Source organism: Salvelinus alpinus, chromosome 7 (genome assembly GCF_045679555.1).
Source record: "Salvelinus alpinus chromosome 7, SLU_Salpinus.1, whole genome shotgun sequence".
Classification (NCBI taxonomy): Eukaryota; Metazoa; Chordata; class Actinopteri; order Salmoniformes; family Salmonidae; genus Salvelinus; species Salvelinus alpinus.
The window spans coordinates 81,160,088-81,182,365 of record NC_092092.1 but is presented as its reverse complement, the minus strand read 5'-3'; the positions used below and the strand labels follow the sequence as shown (position 1 = coordinate 81,182,365).

At 48.0% G+C, this 22,278-nt stretch overlaps 2 protein-coding genes across 2 annotated transcripts in view; both read left to right on the top strand.

The window, feature by feature from the left end:
• LOC139581949 (pneumococcal serine-rich repeat protein-like) overlaps positions 1 to 4,624 on the top strand; it is an 83,974-nt gene extending 79,350 nt beyond the window's left edge. Inside the window, exons 3-6 of the mRNA XM_071412137.1 lie at positions 2 to 2,922; positions 3,026 to 3,581; positions 3,676 to 3,866; positions 3,970 to 4,624. Coding sequence (XP_071268238.1) covers positions 2 to 2,922; positions 3,026 to 3,581; positions 3,676 to 3,866; positions 3,970 to 4,624 — 4,323 coding nt within the window. The remainder of the gene's footprint in view (position 1; positions 2,923 to 3,025; positions 3,582 to 3,675; positions 3,867 to 3,969) is intronic.
• The window catches only part of LOC139581764 (probable E3 ubiquitin-protein ligase MID2), a 348,833-nt gene that overhangs the window by 95,125 nt on the left and 231,430 nt on the right, over positions 1 to 22,278 (top strand). The gene's annotated exons all lie outside the window — the stretch shown is intronic.

Here is a 22,278-nt window from a genome sequence, read left to right as displayed (position 1 = left end):
GGTTGGGAGCCAGTCAGACCTCTCTGTCCAGGTTGGGAGCCAGTCAGACCTCTCTGTCCAGGTTGGGAGCCAGTCAGACCTCTCTGTCCAGGTTGGCAGCCAGTCAGACCTCTCTGTCCAGGTTGGCAGCCAGTCAGACCTCTCTGTCCAGGTTGGCAGCCAGTCAGACCTCTCTGTCCAGGTTGGCAGCCAGTCAGACCTCTCTGTCCAGGTTGGGAGCCAGTCAGACCTCTCTGTCCAGGTTGGCAGCCAGTCAGACCTCTCTGTCCAGGTTGGCAGCCAGTCAGACCTCTCTGTCCAGGTTGGCAGCCAGTCAGACCTCTCTGTCCAGGTTGGGAGCCAGTCAGACCTCTCTGTCCAGGTTGGCAGCCAGTCAGACCTCTCTGTCCAGGTTGGCAGCCAGTCAGACCTCTCTGTCCAGGTTGGCAGCCAGTCAGACCTCTCTGTCCAGGTTGGCAGCCAGTCAGACCTCTCTGTCCAGGTTGGAAGCCAGTCAGACCTCTCTGTCCAGGTTGGGAGCCAGTCAGACCTCTCTGTCCAGGTTGGGAGCCAGTCAGACCTCTCTGTCCAGGTTGGCAGCCAGTCAGACCTCTCTGTCCAGGTTGGCAGCCAGTCAGACCTCTCTGTCCAGGTTGGCAGCCAGTCAGGCCTCTCTGTCCAGGTTGGGAGCCAGTCAGACCTCTCTGTCCAGGTTGGCAGCCAGTCAGACTTCTCTGTCCAGGTTGGGAGCCAGTCAGACCTCTCTGTCCAGGTTGGCAGCCAGTCAGACCTCTCTGTCCAGGTTGGCAGCCAGTCAGACCTCTCTGTCCAGGTTGGCAGCCAGTCAGACCTCTCTGTCCAGGTTGGCAGCCAGTCAGACCTCTCTGTCCAGGTTGGAAGCCAGTCAGACCTCTCTGTCCAGGTTGGGAGCCAGTCAGACCTCTCTGTCCAGGTTGGCAGCCAGTCAGACCTCTCTGTCCAGGTTGGGAGCCAGTCAGACCTCTCTGTCCAGGTTTGCAGCCAGTCAGACCTCTCTGTCCAGGTTGGCAGCCAGTCAGACCTCTCTGTCCAGGTTGGCAGCCAGTCAGACCTCTCTGTCCAGGTTGGCAGCCAGTCAGACCTCTCTGTCCAGGTTGGGAGCCAGTCAGACCTCTCTGTCCAGGTTGGCAGCCAGTCAGACCTCTCTGTCCAGGTTGGGAGCCAGTCAGACCTCTCTGTCCAGGTTGGCAGCCAGTCAGACCTCTCTGTCCAGGTTGGCAGCCAGTCAGACCTCTCTGTCCAGGTTGGCAGCCAGTCAGACCTCTCTGTCCAGGTTGGGAGCCAGTCAGACCTCTCTGTCCAGGTTGGCAGCCAGTCAGACCTCTCTGTCCAGGTTGGGAGCCAGTCAGACCTCTCTGTCCAGGTTGGCAGCCAGTCAGACCTCTCTGTCCAGGGTGGCAGCCACTCAGACCTCTCTGTCCAGGTTGGCAGCCAGTCAGACCTCTCTGTCCAGGTTGGAAGCCAGTCAGACCTCTCTGTCCAGGTTGGCAGCCAGTCAGACCTCTCTGTCCAGGTTGGCAGCCAGTCAGACCTCTCTGTCCAGGGTGGGAGCCAGTCAGACCTCTCTGTCCAGGTTGGCAGCCAGTCAGACCTCTCTGTCCAGGTTGGAAGCCAGTCAGACCTCTCTGTCCAGGTTGGCAGCCAGTCAGACCTCTCTGTCCAGGTTGGCAGCCAGTCAGACCTCTCTGTCCAGGGTGGGAGCCAGTCAGACCTCTCTGTCCAGGTTGGCAGCCAGTCAGACCTCTCTGTCCAGGTTGGCAGCCAGTCAGACCTCTCTGTCCAGGTTGGCAGCCAGTCAGACCTCTCTGTCCAGGTTGGGAGCCAGTCAGACCTCTCTGTCCAGGTTGGCAGCCAGTCAGACCTCTCTGTCCAGGTTGGGAGCCAGTCAGACCTCTCTGTCCAGGTTGGCAGCCAGTCAGACCTCTCTGTCCAGGTTGGCAGCCAGTCAGACCTCTCTGTCCAGGTTGGCAGCCAGTCAGACCTCTCTGTCCAGGTTGGGAGCCAGTCAGACCTCTCTGTCCAGGTTGGCAGCCAGTCAGACCTCTCTGTCCAGGTTGGGAGCCAGTCAGACCTCTCTGTCCAGGTTGGCAGCCAGTCAGACCTCTCTGTCCAGGGTGGCAGCCACTCAGACCTCTCTGTCCAGGTTGGCAGCCAGTCAGACCTCTCTGTCCAGGTTGGAAGCCAGTCAGACCTCTCTGTCCAGGTTGGCAGCCAGTCAGACCTCTCTGTCCAGGTTGGCAGCCAGTCAGACCTCTCTGTCCAGGGTGGGAGCCAGTCAGACCTCTCTGTCCAGGTTGGCAGCCAGTCAGACCTCTCTGTCCAGGTTGGAAGCCAGTCAGACCTCTCTGTCCAGGTTGGCAGCCAGTCAGACCTCTCTGTCCAGGTTGGCAGCCAGTCAGACCTCTCTGTCCAGGGTGGGAGCCAGTCAGACCTCTCTGTCCAGGTTGGCAGCCAGTCAGACCTCTCTGTCCAGGTTGGGAGCCAGTCAGACCTCTCTGTCCAGGTTGGGAGCCAGTCAGACCTCTCTGTCCAGGTTGGCCCTGCTCAGCTCAGAGTATCCCAGTGCCTCCCTGCTCAGCTCAGCTCAGAGTATCCCAGTGCCTCCCTGCTCTGCTCAGAGTATCCCAGTGCCTCCCTGCTCAGCTCAGAGTATCCCAGTGCCTCCCTGCTCAGCTCAGCTCAGAGTATCCCAGGATCTCCTTGCTCAGCTCTGCTCAGAGTATCCCAGTGCCTCCCTGCTCAGCTCAGAGTATCCCAGGATCTCCTTGCTCAGCTCAGCTCAGAGTATCCCAGTGCCTCCCTGCTCAGCTCAGAGTATCCCAGTGCCCCCCTGCTCAGCTCAGAGTATCCCAGTGCCTCCCTGCTCAGCTCAGAGTATCCTAGTGACTCCCTGCTCAGCTCAGAGTATCCCAGTGCCTCCCTGCTCTGCTCAACTCAGAGTATCCCAGTGCCTCCCTGCTCTGCTCAACTCAGAGTATCCCAGTGACTCCCTGCTCTGTCCGCTCAGAGTATCCCAGTGCCTCCCTGCTCTGCTCAACTCAGAGTATCCCAGGATCTCCCTGCTCAGCTCAGCTCAGAGTATCCCAGTGCCTCCCTGTTCTGCTCAGCTCAGAGTATCCCAGTGCCTCCCTGCTCAGCTCAGAGTATCCCAGTGCCTCCCTGCTCTGCTCAGCTCAGAGTATCCCAGTGCCTCCCTGCTCTGCTCAGAGTATCCCAGTGCCTCCCTGCTCAGCTCAGCGTATCCCAGTGCCTCCCTGCTCAGCTCAGAGTATCCCAGTGCCTCCCTGTTCTGCTCAGCTCAGAGTATCCCAGTGCCTCTCTGCTCTGCTCAGCTCAGAGTATCCCAGTGCCTCCCTGCTCAGCTCAGAGTATCCCAGGATCTCCTTGCTCAGCTCAGCTCAGAGTATCCCAGTGCCTCCCTGCTCTGCTCAGAGTATCCCAGTGCCTCCCTGCTCAGCTCAGAGTATCCCAGTGCCTCCCTGCTCAGCTCAGAGTATCCCAGTGCCTCCCTGTTCTGCTCAGCTCAGAGTATCCCAGTGCCTCTCTGCTCTGCTCAGCTCAGAGTATCCCAGTGCCTCTCTGCTCTGCTCAGCTCAGAGTATCCCAGGATCTCCTTGCTCAGCTCTGCTCAGAGTATCCCAGTGCCTCCCTGCTCAGCTCAGAGTATCCCAGGATCTCCTTGCTCAGCTCAGCTCAGAGTATCCCAGTGCCTCCCTGCTCAGCTCAGAGTATCCCAGTGCCGCCCTGCTCAGCTCAGAGTATCCCAGTGCCCCCCTGCTCAGCTCAGAGTATCCCAGTGCCTCCCTGCTCAGCTCAGAGTATCCCAGTGACTCCCTGCTCAGCTCAGAGTATCCCAGTGCCTCCCTGCTCTGCTCAACTCAGAGTATCCCAGTGCCTCCCTGCTCTGCTCAACTCAGAGTATCCCAGTGACTCCCTGCTCTGTCCGCTCAGAGTATCCCAGTGCCTCCCTGCTCTGCTCAACTCAGAGTATCCCAGGATCTCCCTGCTCAGCTCAGCTCAGAGTATCCCAGTGCCTCCCTGCTCAGCTCAGAGTATCCCAGTGCCTCCCTGCTCAGCTCAGAGTATCCCAGTGCCTCCCTGCTCAGCTCAGAGTATCCCAGTGCCTCCCTGCTCAGCTCAGAGTATCCCAGTGCCCCCCTGCTCAGCTCAGAGTATCCCAGTGCCTCCCTGCTCTGCTCAGCTCAGAGTATCCCAGTGCCTCCCTGCTCAGCTCAGAGTATCCCAGTGCCTCCCTGCTCAGCTCAGAGTATCCCAGTGCCCCCCTGCTCAGCTCAGAGTATCCCAGTGCCCCCCTGCTCAGCTCAGAGTATCCCAGTGCCTCCCTGCTCTGCTCAACTCAGAGTATCCCAGTGACTCCCTGCTCTGTCCGCTCAGAGTATCCCAGTGCCTCCCTGCTCTGCTCAGCTCAGAGTATCCCAGTGCCTCCCTGCTCAGCTCAGAGTATCCCAGTGCCTCCCTGCTCTGCTCAGAGTATCCCAGTGCCTCCCTGCTCTGCTCAGAGTATCCCAGTGCCTCCCTGCTCTGCTCAGCTCAGAGTATCCCAGGATCTCCCTGCCTGTCTCTGTGCCTCCTGACAGGGGCTTAGTTCACCTCCCTCCCTTCCTCTCACAGATAAAGCTAAGGCTAGGCTACGCTAGGCTACACTGACTGACTGGGGCAGCACTAGTACCTTAACTTCCTTATTTCACAGGTGTGTCTGGCATGCAGCCACACCTGACCGTGCCTTGAAGCAGCCCCTAGTTAAGATCAGGTCTCAGACAGAGCACAGATGAGAGGTGTGTTTGAAGCAGCCCCTAGTTAAGATCAGGTCTCAGACAGAGCACAGATGAGAGGTGTGTTTGAAGCAACCCCTAGTTAAGATCAGGTCTCAGACAGAGCACAGATGAGAGGTGTGTTTGAAGCAGCCCCTAGTTAAGCCAGGTCTCAGACAGAGCACAGATGAGAGGTGTGTTTGAAGCAGCCCCTAGTTAAGCTAGTAGATATTGTTGAATTGAATTTTGTCAGTAGAGAAAGAGGTAAACAACAAAATACAAACTTGACGAATGTTTTTCTTTGGCCAAGGATAGAGGGTAGAGATAGCCTCAAGTCATCCACACCTGCCCTAGCCGGGTTGGTAAACACCGCTTTACATTCTGAATGGAATAATGACCTCCACACAGCTACATATCACACACTAAGTAGCCAGTGATTTAAAAGTGCATTAGGTATTTTCCTCCAGACCTCCTCTAATAAACACTGTCTCAAGCCCTCACCGTTTCCCTCCTAAACAGTGTTTGTCAACCAGCTACCAACTACTGAACTGAACTACATGGTTTGCCTCGGTAATGACCGTGTGTGTGTGTTTTGCATAGGTAATGACCACTATAGCTGCTTGTTTTTTCCCCCTACTGTCTTCTCTCTAACAGAACCACTGCAGTAGCTATTCCTCCCTACTGTCTTCTCTAACAGAACCACTGCAGTAGCTATTCCTCCCTACTGTCTTCTCTCTAACAGAACCACTGCAGTAGCTATTCCTCCCTACTGACTTCTCTCTAACAGAACCACTGCAGTAGCTATTCCTCCCTACTGACTTCTCTCTAACAGAACCACTGCAGTAGCTATTCCTCCCTACTGTCTTCTCTCTAACAGAACCACTGCAGTAGCTATTCCCCCCTACTGTCTTCTCTCTAACAGAACCACTGCAGTAGCTATTCCACCCTACTGTCTTCTCTCTAACAGAACCACTGCAGTAGCTATTCCCCCCTACTGTCTTCTCTCTAACAGAACCACTGCAGTAGCTATTCCTCCCTACTGTCTTCTCTCTAACAGAACCACTGCAGTAGCTATTCCTCCCTACTGTCTTCTCTCTAACAGAACCACTGCAGTAGCTATTCCTCCCTACTGACTTCTCTCTAACAGAACCACTGCAGTAGCTATTCCTCCCTACTGTCTTCTCTAACAGAACCACTGCAGTAGCTATTCCTCCCTACTGTCTTCTCTCTAACAGAACCACTGCAGTAGCTATTCCTCCCTACTGTCTTCTCTAACAGAACCACTGCAGTAGCTATTCCTCCCTACTGTCTTCTCTCTAACAGAACCACTGCAGTAGCTATTCCTCCCTACTGTCTTCTCTCTAACAGAACCACTGCAGTAGCTATTCCTCCCTACTGACTTCTCTCTAACAGAACCACTGCAGTAGCTATTCCTCCCTACTGTCTTCTCTCTAACAGAACCACTGCAGTAGCTATTCCCCCCTACTGTCTTCTCTCTAACAGAACCACTGCAGTAGCTATTCCTCCCTACTGTCTTCTCTCTAACAGAACCACTGCAGTAGCTATTCCCCCCTACTGTCTTCTCTCTAACAGAACCACTGCAGTAGCTATTCCTCCCTACTGTCTTCTCTCTAACAGAACCACTGCAGTAGCTATTCCTCCCTACTGTCTTCTCTCTAACAGAACCACTGCAGTAGCTATTCCTCCCTACTGGCTTCTCTCTAACAGAACCACTGCAGTAGCTATTCCTCCCTACTGTCTTCTCTCTAACAGAACCACTGCAGTAGCTATTCCTCCCTACTGTCTTCTCTCTAAGTCGCTCTGGATAAGAGCGTCTGCTAAATGACTTAAATGTAATGTAAATGTAGCTATTCCTCCCTACTGACTTCTCTAACAGAACCACTGCAGTAGCTATTCCTCCCTACTGACTTCTCTCTAACAGAACCACTGCAGTAGCTATTCCTCCCTACTGACTTCTCTCTAACAGAACCACTGCAGTAGCTATTCCTCCCTACTGTCTTCTCTCTAACAGAACCACTGCAGTAGCTATTCCTCCCTACTGTCTTCTCTCTAACAGAACCACTGCAGTAGCTATTCCTCCCTACTGACTTCTCTCTAACAGAACCACTGCAGTAGCTATTCCTCCCTACTGTCTTCTCTAACAGAACCACTGCAGTAGCTATTCCCCCCTACTGACTTCTCTCTAACAGAACCACTGCAGTAGCTATTCCTCCCTACTGACTTCTCTCTAACAGAACCACTGCAGTAGCTATTCCTCCCTACTGACTTCTCTAACAGAACCACTGCAGTAGCTATTCCTCCCTACTGACTTCTCTCTAACAGAACCACTGCAGTAGCTATTCCCCCCTACTGACTTCTCTCTAACAGAACCACTGCAGTAGCTATTCCTCCCTACTGTCTTCTCTCTAACAGAACCACTGCAGTAGCTATTCCTCCCTACTGTCTTCTCTCTAACAGAACCACTGCAGTAGCTATTCCACCCTACTGTCTTCTCTCTAACAGAACCACTGCAGTAGCTATTCCTCCCTACTGACTTCTCTCTAACAGAACCACTGCAGTAGCTATTCCTCCCTACTGTCTTCTCTCTAACAGAACCACTGCAGTAGCTATTCCTCCCTACTGACTTCTCTCTAACAGAACCACTGCAGTAGCTATTCCTCCCTACTGTCTTCTCTCTAACAGAACCACTGCAGTAGCTATTCCTCCCTACTGTCTTCTCTCTAACAGAACCACTGCAGTAGCTATTCCTCCCTACTGACTTCTCTCTAACAGAACCACTGCAGTAGCTATTCCTCCCTACTGACTTCTCTAACAGAACCACTGCAGTAGCTATTCCTCCCTACTGACTTCTCTCTAACAGAACCACTGCAGTAGCTATTCCACCCTACTGTCTTCTCTCTAACAGAACCACTGCAGTAGCTATTCCTCCCTACTGTCTTCTCTCTAACAGAACCACTGCAGTAGCTATTCCACCCTACTGTCTTCTCTCTAACAGAACCACTGCAGTAGCTATTCCTCCCTACTGACTTCTCTCTAACAGAACCACTGCAGTAGCTATTCCACCCTACTGTCTTCTCTCTAACAGAACCACTGCAGTAGCTATTCCACCCTACTGTCTTCTCTCTAACAGAACCACTGCAGTAGCTATTCCTCCCTACTGACTTCTCTCTAACAGAACCACTGCAGTAGCTATTCCACCCTACTGTCTTCTCTCTAACAGAACCACTGCAGTAGCTATTCCTCCCTACTGTCTTCTCTCTAACAGAACCACTGCAGTAGCTATTCCACCCTACTGTCTTCTCTCTAACAGAACCACTGCAGTAGCTATTCCTCCCTACTGTCTTCTCTCTAACAGAACCACTGCAGTAGCTATTCCTCCCTACTGTCTTCTCTCTAACAGAACCACTGCAGTAGCTATTCCTCCCTACTGTCTTCTCTCTAACAGAACCACTGCAGTAGCTATTCCTCCCTACTGACTTCTCTCTAACAGAACCACTGCAGTAGCTATTCCTCCCTACTGTCTTCTCTAACAGAACCACTGCAGTAGCTATTCCACCCTACTGACTTCTCTCTAACAGAACCACTGCAGTAGCTATTCCTCCCTACTGACTTCTCTCTAACAGAACCACTGCAGTAGCTATTCCTCCCTACTGTCTTCTCTCTAACAGAACCACTGCAGTAGCTATTCCTCCCTACTGTCTTCTCTCTAACAGAACCACTGCAGTAGCTATTCCTCCCTACTGACTTCTCTCTAACAGAACCACTGCAGTAGCTATTCCTCCCTACTGTCTTCTCTCTAACAGAACCACTGCAGTAGCTATTCCTCCCTACTGACTTCTCTCTAACAGAACCACTGCAGTAGCTATTCCTCCCTACTGACTTCTCTCTAACAGAACCACTGCAGTAGCTATTCCTCCCTACTGTCTTCTCTAACAGAACCACTGCAGTAGCTATTCCTCCCTACTGACTTCTCTCTAACAGAACCACTGCAGTAGCTATTCCTCCCTACTGACTTCTCTCTAACAGAACCACTGCAGTAGCTATTCCTCCCTACTGTCTTCTCTCTAACAGAACCACTGCAGTAGCTATTCCTCCCTACTGACTTCTCTCTAACAGAACCACTGCAGTAGCTATTCCTCCCTACTGTCTTCTCTCTAACAGAACCACTGCAGTAGCTATTCCTCCCTACTGTCTTCTCTCTAACAGAACCACTGCAGTAGCTATTCCTCCCTACTGACTTCTCTAACAGAACCACTGCAGTAGCTATTCCTCCCTACTGACTTCTCTCTAACAGAACCACTGCAGTAGCTATTCCACCCTACTGTCTTCTCTCTAACAGAACCACTGCAGTAGCTATTCCTCCCTACTGACTTCTCTCTAACAGAACCACTGCAGTAGCTATTCCTCCCTACTGACTTCTCTAACAGAACCACTGCAGTAGCTATTCCTCCCTACTGACTTCTCTCTAACAGAACCACTGCAGTAGCTATTCCCCCCTACTGACTTCTCTCTAACAGAACCACTGCAGTAGCTATTCCTCCCTACTGTCTTCTCTCTAACAGAACCACTGCAGTAGCTATTCCTCCCTACTGTCTTCTCTCTAACAGAACCACTGCAGTAGCTATTCCACCCTACTGTCTTCTCTCTAACAGAACCACTGCAGTAGCTATTCCTCCCTACTGACTTCTCTCTAACAGAACCACTGCAGTAGCTATTCCTCCCTACTGTCTTCTCTCTAACAGAACCACTGCAGTAGCTATTCCTCCCTACTGACTTCTCTCTAACAGAACCACTGCAGTAGCTATTCCTCCCTACTGTCTTCTCTCTAACAGAACCACTGCAGTAGCTATTCCTCCCTACTGTCTTCTCTCTAACAGAACCACTGCAGTAGCTATTCCTCCCTACTGACTTCTCTCTAACAGAACCACTGCAGTAGCTATTCCTCCCTACTGACTTCTCTAACAGAACCACTGCAGTAGCTATTCCTCCCTACTGACTTCTCTCTAACAGAACCACTGCAGTAGCTATTCCACCCTACTGTCTTCTCTCTAACAGAACCACTGCAGTAGCTATTCCTCCCTACTGTCTTCTCTCTAACAGAACCACTGCAGTAGCTATTCCACCCTACTGTCTTCTCTCTAACAGAACCACTGCAGTAGCTATTCCTCCCTACTGACTTCTCTCTAACAGAACCACTGCAGTAGCTATTCCACCCTACTGTCTTCTCTCTAACAGAACCACTGCAGTAGCTATTCCACCCTACTGTCTTCTCTCTAACAGAACCACTGCAGTAGCTATTCCTCCCTACTGACTTCTCTCTAACAGAACCACTGCAGTAGCTATTCCACCCTACTGTCTTCTCTCTAACAGAACCACTGCAGTAGCTATTCCTCCCTACTGTCTTCTCTCTAACATAACCACTGCAGTAGCTATTCCACCCTACTGTCTTCTCTCTAACAGAACCACTGCAGTAGCTATTCCTCCCTACTGTCTTCTCTCTAACAGAACCACTGCAGTAGCTATTCCTCCCTACTGTCTTCTCTCTAACAGAACCACTGCAGTAGCTATTCCTCCCTACTGTCTTCTCTCTAACAGAACCACTGCAGTAGCTATTCCTCCCTACTGACTTCTCTCTAACAGAACCACTGCAGTAGCTATTCCTCCCTACTGTCTTCTCTAACAGAACCACTGCAGTAGCTATTCCACCCTACTGACTTCTCTCTAACAGAACCACTGCAGTAGCTATTCCTCCCTACTGACTTCTCTCTAACAGAACCACTGCAGTAGCTATTCCTCCCTACTGTCTTCTCTCTAACAGAACCACTGCAGTAGCTATTCCTCCCTACTGTCTTCTCTCTAACAGAACCACTGCAGTAGCTATTCCTCCCTACTGACTTCTCTCTAACAGAACCACTGCAGTAGCTATTCCTCCCTACTGTCTTCTCTCTAACAGAACCACTGCAGTAGCTATTCCTCCCTACTGACTTCTCTCTAACAGAACCACTGCAGTAGCTATTCCTCCCTACTGACTTCTCTCTAACAGAACCACTGCAGTAGCTATTCCTCCCTACTGTCTTCTCTAACAGAACCACTGCAGTAGCTATTCCTCCCTACTGACTTCTCTCTAACAGAACCACTGCAGTAGCTAATCCTCCCTACTGACTTCTCTCTAACAGAACCACTGCAGTAGCTATTCCTCCCTACTGTCTTCTCTCTAACAGAACCACTGCAGTAGCTATTCCTCCCTACTGACTTCTCTCTAACAGAACCACTGCAGTAGCTATTCCTCCCTACTGTCTTCTCTCTAACAGAACCACTGCAGTAGCTATTCCTCCCTACTGTCTTATCTCTAACAGAACCACTGCAGTAGCTATTCCTCCCTACTGACTTCTCTAACAGAACCACTGCAGTAGCTATTCCTCCCTACTGACTTCTCTCTAACAGAACCACTGCAGTAGCTATTCCACCCTACTGTCTTCTCTCTAACAGAACCACTGCAGTAGCTATTCCTCCCTACTGACTTCTCTCTAACAGAACCACTGCAGTAGCTATTCCTCCCTACTGACTTCTCTCTAACAGAACCACTGCAGTAGCTATTCCTCCCTACTGTCTTCTCTCTAACAGAACCACTGCAGTAGCTATTCCTCCCTACTGACTTCTCTAACAGAACCACTGCAGTAGCTATTCCTCCCTACTGACTTCTCTCTAACAGAACCACTGCAGTAGCTATTCCTCCCTACTGTCTTCTCTCTAACAGAACCACTGCAGTAGCTATTCCTCCCTACTGTCTTCTCTCTAACAGAACCACTGCAGTAGCTATTCCTCCCTACTGTCTTCTCTCTAACAGAACCACTGCAGTAGCTATTCCTCCCTACTGACTTCTCTAACAGAACCACTGCAGTAGCTATTCCTCCCTACTGACTTCTCTCTAACAGAACCACTGCAGTAGCTATTCCACCCTACTGTCTTCTCTCTAACAGAACCACTGCAGTAGCTATTCCTCCCTACTGACTTCTCTCTAACAGAACCACTGCAGTAGCTATTCCTCCCTACTGACTTCTCTCTAACAGAACCACTGCAGTAGCTATTCCTCCCTACTGTCTTCTCTCTAACAGAACCACTGCAGTAGCTATTCCTCCCTACTGTCTTCTCTCTAACAGAACCACTGCAGTAGCTATTCCACCCTACTGTCTTCTCTCTAACAGAACCACTGCAGTAGCTATTCCTCCCTACTGACTTCTCTCTAACAGAACCACTGCAGTAGCTATTCCTCCCTACTGACTTCTCTCTAACAGAACCACTGCAGTAGCTATTCCTCCCTACTGACTTCTCTCTAACAGAACCACTGCAGTAGCTATTCCTCCCTACTGTCTTCTCTCTAACAGAACCACTGCAGTAGCTATTCCTCCCTACTGACTTCTCTAACAGAACCACTGCAGTAGCTATTCCACCCTACTGTCTTCTCTCTAACAGAACCACCAAGCGTAGACTCAGACTGCAGAACAAGACAGATTGACAGATTGTATAGGTGTGTTGGATTTATTATAAATCACATCCAACAAAAGACACAAGTTGGTTTTGAAAGACAGAGTTTTGAAATTGTTGCCTCCTGTTATCCTACAATGAGCTTTGAGGTTCTCTCTCCTCTGCTTGAGTACTGAGTACGTCCTGCCTTTTGCCATGTGATGGAAACCTTCTGACAGACTAAGAAACCTGAGATACATTCCAAATGGCCCCCTATTCCCTATATAGTGCACTACTTTTAACCAGAGCTTTATGGGCCATGGTCAAAAGTAGTGCACTACACTCTTAGAAAAAAAGTTTTCCAAAATGGTTCTTTGGTTCTCTTCTTAGAAGAGCCCCTTTTGGTTCCAGGTAGAACCATTTTTGGTTCCAGGTAGAACAATTTTTGGGTCTGTGTTGAACCGCTTTTGAGTTCCGGGTAGAACTGTTTTTGGGTTCCGGGTAGAACCGTTTTTGGGTTCCGGGTAGAACCGTTTTTGAGTTCCGGGTAGAACTGTTTTTGGGTTCCGGGTAGAACCGTTTTTGGGTTCCGGGTAGAACCGTTTTTGAGTTCCGGGTAGAACTGTTTTTGGGTTCCGGGTAGAACCGTTTTTGGGTTCCGGGTAGAACCGTTTTTTGGTTCCAGGGTAGAACCGTTTTGTGTACCATTAACACACACACACAGTCCCTGCCATGCTGACGAAAGGTGCCAGACTTATTCCTGACGGAAGTTTAGAAGTAGTGGAACCCCAACCTGTAATGTGATCTAAGTGTGTGTAGTGCAGGCAGTCAGGTTGGTTCAGCCGGAGGAGGAAGTGTTGCTGTGCTTCTTCCTGTTTGATGCTTCTGTTGTACGTCTTCCTACAAGCGGTCTTGTTGTCGTTTTCTTGAGAACAGAATACTACATTTACTTTCCTCCGATATTCACTTTCATTTTGACACTTTCCATTGTTTTTCAGTTCAGAAAACTGCTCCAGTAAAGTTAACGCTAGACGTTTAATAACAAGGTGATAACGGCTGTGAGTTGTGTTTCCATATCTGATGAAATCCTGTTTCAAAATAAATCACAAACTGTTAAAGCCTTTTTCCCCTCTGAAATAATCAATAGGACATGATGACAACAAGTTTCTACTTGAAATGAGATTGGCTTAGTCACGGTGGGAAATATGTGCCCTCTGCTCAGCTCAAAGTACAGTCGGCGTGTGTGTGTGTGTGTGTGTGTGTGTGTGTGTGTGTGTGTGTGTGTGTGTGTGTGTGTGTGTGTGTGTGTGTGTGTGTGTGTGTGTGTGTGTGTGTGTGTGTGTGTGTGTGTGTGTGTGTGTGTGTGTGTGTGTGCGTGTGTGTGTACATGCAAGCGTGTGTGCGTGTGTGTGTGTACATGCAAGCGTGTGCGCGCGCGTGTGGGTGTGGGTGGGTGTGTGTGGGTGTGTGTGTACATGCAAGCGTGCATGTTTTGTTTAGTGAAGATGCACCAGGCCTCAAGCTGGTTTCCAACCCATTCCAGACCACGTAGAACAAAATACAACTACAGTTATTATCCAAATAATATGATTATTTCTAATTGAAAATGATTGCTTTAGAATGAATTGAAAATCCTAAGCTTAAAAGTGATATTGCAGTTGTCATTGAACAAAGATTTCTTCAAAACAACGTGACATCAGTTAAAAATAATAATAATTCTGAAAAAGAGTCCATGTTTGTGTCCCAAATGGCCTACTGGTCAAATGTAGTGGACTATGTAGGGAACAGCATGTCATTAGGGACGTAGTTCATTCCCTCGGGGGGGGCGGGCGTAGCCTTGGCTAATACCCAAAGAGTCGTCCCAACTGGCAGCCTATTCACCAATATGGTGCACTATGGGCCCTGGTCAAAAAGTAGTGTACTACATTGGAAATAGGAGCCGCCATTTGGGAAACAGTTTTTGAAAAATGTTCTGACTCCGGACAGATCATGTACTTGGAGGTCACACAGCCGAGGCCACAACCTAAAACAAAAGCATAAATCCAATGAAGTCCAGAGACCGTCATCTACAGTACCGTTGTGATATGGGATTTACCCCCTCGGAGCTGAGCTCCAGTGACAGGGAACATTAGAAGTGGGCAGAGCCAGCAGTAAACCACCCACCTAGTGGAGCCATGAGACTCAGGTCCTAGTGGAGCCATGAGACTCAGGTCCTAGTGGAGCCATGAGACTCAGGTCCTAGTGGAGCCATGAGACTCAGGTCCTAGTGGAGTCATTAGACTCAGGTTCTAGTGGAGCCATTAGACTCAGGTCCTAGTGGTGCCATTAGACTCAGGTCCTAGTGGAGCCATGAGACTCAGGTCCTAGTGGAGCCATTAGACTCAGGTCCTAGTGGAGCCATGAGACTCAGGTCCTAGTGGAGCCATTAGACTCAGGTCCTAGTGGAGCCATGAGACTCAGGTCCTAGTGGAGCCATTAGACTCAGGTCCTAGTGGAGCCATTAGACTCAGGTCCTAGTGGAGCCATGAGACTCAGGTCCTAGTGGAGCCATTAGACTCAGGTCCTAGTGGAGCCATGAGACTCAGGTCCTAGTGGAGTCATTAGACTCAGGTCCTAGTGGAGTCATTAGACTCAGGTCCTAGTGGAGCCATTAGACTCAGGTCCTAGTGGAGCCATTAGACTCAGGTCCTAGTGGAGCCATTAGACTCAGGTCCTAGTGGAGCCATTAGACTCAGGTCCTAGTGGAGCCATGAGACTCAGGTCCTAGTGGAGCCATGAAACTCAGTTCCCAGTAGAGCCATTAGACTCAGCTCCTAGTGGAGCCATTACTTTTCAGTAGAAATCAATCAGAGCAGAGGATCAGGCAGTTGACGGAGGAGAAGGAAACATGATAAACAGCTCAGAGTGATAGATGAAAAGGGAATAGAGGGAGGATCAGAAGAGAGGAGCTGTGAGAAGTACTCTACAGTATCTAGACATCTTGAGACGCTAATGTTAATTATGAACTACGCTTTTGCACAATACTGTATGGGCCGGTCTCCCAGAACCAAACTAGGCCTAGTCCTGGACTAAATAAAAACGATTGAAATTCTCCTTTCAACATACTTTTTAGTACATGAGAACATGATTCATTCTGTAGATACAGGAAACTGTTCTTAGTGATTTGCAGTACTGTTTCAGAAAAATAATGACCTATTTATCCTTGTTCTGCTGCTGTGACTCCATCCTACTACTGCTGTGACTCCATCATGCTGCTGTGACTCCATCCTGCTGCTGCTGTGACTCCATCCTGCTGCTGCTGTGACTCCATCCTGCTGCTGCTGTGACTCCAGCCTACTACTGCTGTGAATCCATCATGCTACTGTGACTCCATCCTGCTGCTGCTGTGACTCCATCCTGCTGCTGCTGTGACTCCAGCATGCTACTGTGACTCCATCCTGCTGCTGCTGTGACTCCAGCCTACTACTGCTGTGAATCCATCATGCTACTGTGACTCCATCCTGCTGCTGCTTTGACTCCATCCTGCTGCTGCTTTGACTCCATCCTGCTGCTACTGTGACTCCATCCTGCTACTGTGACTCCATCATGCTACTGTGACTCCATCCTGCTGCTGCTGTGACTCCATCCTGCTGCTGCTGTGACTCCATCCTGCTGCTGCTGTGACTCCATCCTGCTGCTGCTGTGACTCCATCCTGCTGCTACTGTGACTCCATCCTGCTGCTGGCTGTTTCTCTCCTGTCAACTCCCAATGGTGCTGATCTGGGGTCTGTACTGGGAGGAGAAGAGTCTCACACACACACACACACACACACACACACACACACACACACACACACACACACACACACACACACACACACACACACACACACACACACACACACACACACACACACACACACACACACACACACACACACACACACACACACACACACACACACACTCTTGTCTTCCACCTCCTGTGGGAATGTGGGAATTAAAAGTCTATCAGCTCATTTAACCAATAACCAAGATAACCATTGTGGTCTGTCTGACTGGCTGAGAGATGTGCCGTAAGCCCCCATTAATGGCAGTCCAAGTTAATGTTATTGTCTGCATCCTCAGCATCCTAAATGGAACCCTATTGCCTTTTTGGTGTTCTACTTTTGACCAGAGCCCATAGAAATAGTGCACTAAATCGGGAATATGGAGCCATTTGGTACACAGTCGTAGTCTGTCTGCTGTAGCTAGTTGCTTCCTGCCTGTTGCTGTTATGTAATAGACCGTGTCCTGCAGTCATGATGCAGTCATGGAGATTAGGAAGGTGTGGGCTGTCTGGTCCCTGTGTGTGTGTGTGTGTGTGTGTGTGTGTGTGTGTGTGTGTGTGTGTGTGTGTGTGTGTGTGTGTGTGTGTGTGTGTGTGTGTGTGTGTGTGTGTGTGTGTGTGTGTGTGTGTGTGTGTGTGTTCTGTCAGTGTGATGACTAACCACCATGCTGTGCTGTGTCTCTATGAATAATCTGAAGTGTTCGTCTGTCTGTCTCTGCTTTATGTACCTCACATCACGTGGCTTTCATCTGTAGGAGTGAGTGAACAGGCTATTGAGCACTAACCATGTTTAACACATGCTATGAGTCAGCCTTACATGCAGTATGATACATAGGCTTTCTGTATACGCTTCCCCAAGCAAATCTTTAAAAAATATTTTTATATATCACAAGTATACTTAAATATACTATTTTTCTAGTAGATCTTAAGAATACTATAAATATAATATCATCACACTTCTAAACACTTTTTAAAAGTGTACTTTAAATTCAAATTTTTTTCAGTCTAAGTTTGCTATAAATATATCATCACACTTCTATACAGTCAGTAAAACTGTACTTCATTTTCAAAAGCATTCATTGTAATTTAGTATTTTCATTCAAAATGCACTTGGAGTTGTTTTTAAATCGAAGCATAAATTCATTTTTTTTTTATGAATCTCTGCTTGTGAGTAATCAAGCACACGATAAGTATACAATGCCTTGCAAAAGTATTCATATCCCTTGGATTTCTTCACATTTTATTATGTTACAAAGTGGGATTAAAAATGATTTAATTGTCATTTGTTGTCTACAATGAACTCAAAATACTCTGTATAGATTCAATGGTTGTAAAGATGAGGAGAGGTCTGTCCGTAATAAAGAGATGCTCTGCTTTTTTGACACACAATGCTTTGCATTTATGTCCAAACTTTTTGCAGTATTACTTGTTGCCTACAAGATGTATGTTTTAGAATATTCTGTATATTTGTATTATTATTTTTACTCTGTCATTTACATCATTCTTGTGGAGTCACTACAATTTTGGTATTTGGTATTTTATTAGGATCCCCATTAGCTGTTGCAAAAGCAGCAGCTACTCTTCCTGGGGTCCACACAAAACATCAAACATGACATAATACATAACATTAATGGACAAGAACAGCTCAAGGACAGAACTACATAAAAAAAATTAAAAAAAAAAGGCACACATAGTTAACTTATCAATACCTACACACAAACTATCTAGATCAAATAGGGGAGAGGCGTTGTGCCGTGAGGTGTTGCTTACCTGTTTTTTGAAACCAGGTTTGCTGTTCATGCTTGCCATGCTTTCCACCTGGCTACCCCTACCCCGGCCAACAGCTCTGCACCCCCTGCAGCAACTTTCCCAAGCCCCCCCCCCCCCCCCCCCCCCCGCTTCTCCTTCACCCAAATCCAGACAGCTGATGTTCTGAAAGAGCTACAAAATCTGGACCCCTACAAATCAGCTGGGCTAGACAATCTGGACCCTCTCTTTCTAAAATTATCAGCCGAAATTGTTGCAACCCCTATTACTAGCCTGTTCAACCTCTCTTTCGTATCGTCTGAGATCCCCTCTTCAAAGGGGGAGACACTCTAGACCCAAACTGTTATAGACTTAGGTCCATCCTGCCCTGACTTTCTAAAATCTTCGAAAGCCAAGTTAACAAACAGATCACCGACCATTTCGAATCCCATCGAACCTTCTCCACTATGCAATCTGGTTTCCGAACTGGTCATGGGTGCACCTCAGCCACGCTCAAGGTCCTAAACGATATCATAACCGCCATCGATAAAAGACAGTACTGTGCAGCTGTCTTCATCGACCTGGCCAAGTCTTTCGACTCTGTCTATCACCGCATTCTTATCGGCAGACTCGATAGCTTTGGTTTCTCAAGTGACTGCCTCGCCTGGTTCACCAACTACTTCTCTGATAGAGTTCAATGTGTCAAATCGGAGGGCCGATTCTTTTCTCTCTATATATCAATGATGTCGCTCTTGCTGCTGGTGATTCTCTGATTCACCTCTATGCAGACGACACCATTCTGTATACATCTGGCTCTTCTTTGGACATTGTGTTAACTTCTCTAGGGGGCAGCATTAAAAAATTGTGGATGAAATGCATGCCCAAATTAAACTGCCTGCTTCTCGGGCCCAGAAGATATGATATGCATATATCATAGATTTAGGTGGTAGATTTAGATAGAAAACACTCGAAAGTTTTCAAAACTGTTAAAATAGTGTCTGTGAGTATAACAGAACTGATTTGGCAGGCGAAAAATCCATTCAGGAAATAGTTTTTTGGGGGTTTTGTAGTTTTCTATTCAATGCCATTACAGTATCCATTGACTTAGGACTCAAATTGCAGTTCCTATGCCTTCCACTAGATGTCAACAGTCTTTAGAAATTGTCTCAGGCTTGCATTCTGAAAAATGAGAAAGTAGAGCAGTCTGAATGAGTGGACCCTAAATTGTCACAAAGCTTTTTCATGCGCACGACCGAGAGAGTGCCTTTCTTGTTTACCTTTTATATTGACGACGTTATTGTCCGGTTGAAATATTATCGATTATTTAGGCTAAAAATAACCTGAGGATTGAATACAAACATCGTTTGACATGTTTCTATGAACTTTACGGATACAATTTAGATTTTTTTGTCTGCCTGTTTTGACTGCGTTTGAGCCTGTGGATTACTGAAGAAAACGCGCAAACAAAACTGAGGTTTTTGGATATAAAAAGACTTTATCGAACAAAAGGAACATTTGTTGAGTAAATGAATGTCTGCTGAGTGCAACCATATGAAGATCATCAAAGGTAAGGGATTAATTTTATCTCTATTTCTGACTTGTGTAACTCTTCTACTTGGCTGGTTACTGTTTTTAATGATTTGTCTGCTGGGCTATGTTCTCAAATAATCGTAAGGTATGCTTTCGCCGTTAAGCATTTTTAAAATCTGACACCGTGGTTGGATTCACAAGAACTTGATCTTTAAACCTATGTAAAATATGTTTTGTTTTCTGAATTTTTATAATGAGTATTTCTGTATTTGAATTTGGCGCCCAGCAGAACACTGGCTGTTGAAGAGGTGGGACGCTAACGTCTCACGTACCCAAGAGAGTTTTTAACATACCTTGACCAACATAGCTTGACTAACATACCCTGACTTAACATACCCTAACTTAACATACTCTGACTGACATACCAAACGTACAGTCAATAACACAATACAAAAATATATGTACAGTGTGTGCAAATGTAGAAGATTAGGGAGGTAAGGCAATAAATAGGCCATAGAGGCAAAATAATTACAATTTAGCATTAACACCGGAGTGATAGATGTGCAGATGCTGGCGTACAAGTAGAGATACTGGGGTGCAAAAGAGCAAAAAGATAAATAACAATATGGGGATAAGGAAGTTGGGTGTGCTATTTACTGATTGGCTGTGTACAGGTACAGTGATCGGTAAGTTGCTCTGACAGCTGATGCTTAAAGTTATAGAGGGAGATATAAGTCTCCAGCTTCAGTGATTTTTGCAATTCGTTCCAGTCATTTGCAGCAGAGAACTGGAAGGAAAGGCAGCCAAAGGGAGTGTTGGCTTTGGGGATGACCAGTGAAATATACCTGCTGGAGCGCGTGCTACGGGTAGGTGTTGCTATGGTGACCAGTGAGCTGAGATAAGGCGGAGCTTTACCTAGCAAAGACTTATAGATGATCTGGAGCCAGTGGGTTTGGCGACAAATATGTAGCAAGGGCCAGCCAACGAGAGCATACAGGTCGCAGTGGTGGGTAGTATATGGGGCTTTGGTGACAAAAAGGATGGCACTGTGATAGACTGCGTCCAGTTTGCTGAGTAGAGAGTTGGAGGCTATTTTGTAAATGACATCGCCGAAGTCAAGGATCGGTAGGATAGTCAGTTTTACGAGGGTATGTTTGGCAGCATGAGTGAAGGAGGCTTTGTTGCAAAATAGGAAACCGATTCTAGATGTAATTTTGGATTGGAGATGCTTAATGTGAGTCTGGAAGGAGAGTTTACAGTCTAGCCAGACACCTAGGTATTTGTAGTTGTCCACATATTCTAAGTCAGAACCGTCCAGAGTAGTGACGCTAGTCGGGCGGGCGGGAGCATGCATTTAGTTTTACTAGCATTCAAAAGCAGTTGGAGGCCACGGAAGGAGTGTTGTATGGCATTGAAGCTTGTTTGGAGGTTTGTTAAGTCAGGGTTTGTTATGGTATGTTAAGTCAGGGTTTGTTATGGTATGTTAAGTCAGGGTATGTTGGTCAGGGTATGTTAAGTCAGGGTATGTTGGTCAGGGTATATCAGTCAGGGTATGTTTCGTCAGGGTTTGTTAGTCAGGGTATGTTAAGACAGGGTATGTTAAGACAGGGTATGTCAGTCAGGGTATGTTTCGTCACGGTAAGTTAGGGTATGTTAGTTAGGGTATGTTATTCAGGGTATGTTAGTCAGGGTATGTTAAGACAGGGTATGTTAAGACAAGGTATATTAAGACAGGGTATGGTACGTCAGGGTATGTTAAGTCAGGGTATGTTAAGTCAGGGTATGTTAAGTCAGGGTATGTTAGTCAGGGTATGTTAGTTAGGGTATGTTTTTCAGGGTATGTTAGTTAGGGTATGTTAGTTAGGGTATGTTATTCAGGGTATGTTAGTCAGGGTATTGTTAGGGTATGTTAGAGTATGTTAAGTCAGAGTTAGTCAGGGTATGTTAAGTCAGGGTATGTTAGGGTATGTTAAGTCAGGGCATGTTAAGACGTGTTAAGATGTTCCCTCCCACAGATATTCCTCGCCAGGCTATGGATCCTTCCCAAATGGCACCCTATTCCCTAGTCCTTCCGGGTTCTGCTTAAAAGTAGTGCACCATATAGGGAATAGGGTTCCGTTTTGGGACGCAGCCCATGTCGTCTTGATCCTCCTCTGCAGTAGCTAGCCTACAGTCTTCTTGATCCTCCTCTGCAGTAGCTAGCCTACAGTCTTCTTGATCCTCCTCTGCAGTAGCTAGCCTACAGTCTTCTTAACCCTCCTCTGCAGTAGCTAGCCTACAGTCTTCTTAACCCTCCTCTGCAGTAGCTATCCTACAGTCTTCTTGACCCTCCTCTGCAGTAGCTAGCCTACAGTCTTCTTAACCCTCCTCTGCAGTAGCTAGCCTACAGTCTTCTTAACCCTCCTCTGCAGTAGCTAGCCTACAGTCTTCTTGACCCTCCTCTGCAGTAGCTAGCCTACAGTCTTCTTAACCCTCCTCTGCAGTAGCTAGCCTACAGTCTTCTTAACCCTCCTCTGCAGTAGCTAGCCTACAGTTTTCTTGACCCTCCTCTGCAGTAGCTAGCCTACAGTCTTCTTAACCCTCCTCTGCAGTAGGTAGCCAACATCTCTAGGAGTTTTAAAAGGTCATTGATTCCCAGTGTGTGGATTAGTGTGTGAAACCCTGTAATGCCTGTGGTCAAGTAATGTGGGATTTAACGTGTCAGTCTCTCTTCCCTGTAGGAGGTAGAACCCAAAACACCACACCAACATGCTTCCCTGGTTCTGTCTCAAAAAGCACCCTATTCCCTATATAGTGCACTGTTTTGGATCAAGCCCATAGGGAATATGATGCCATTTGGGATGCCATGTTAAAACCCTCAGCCTCTGGTAATCTCATCTCCTCCAGCTAACTGCTGTCCTGACTGGTACAGCTCTGACT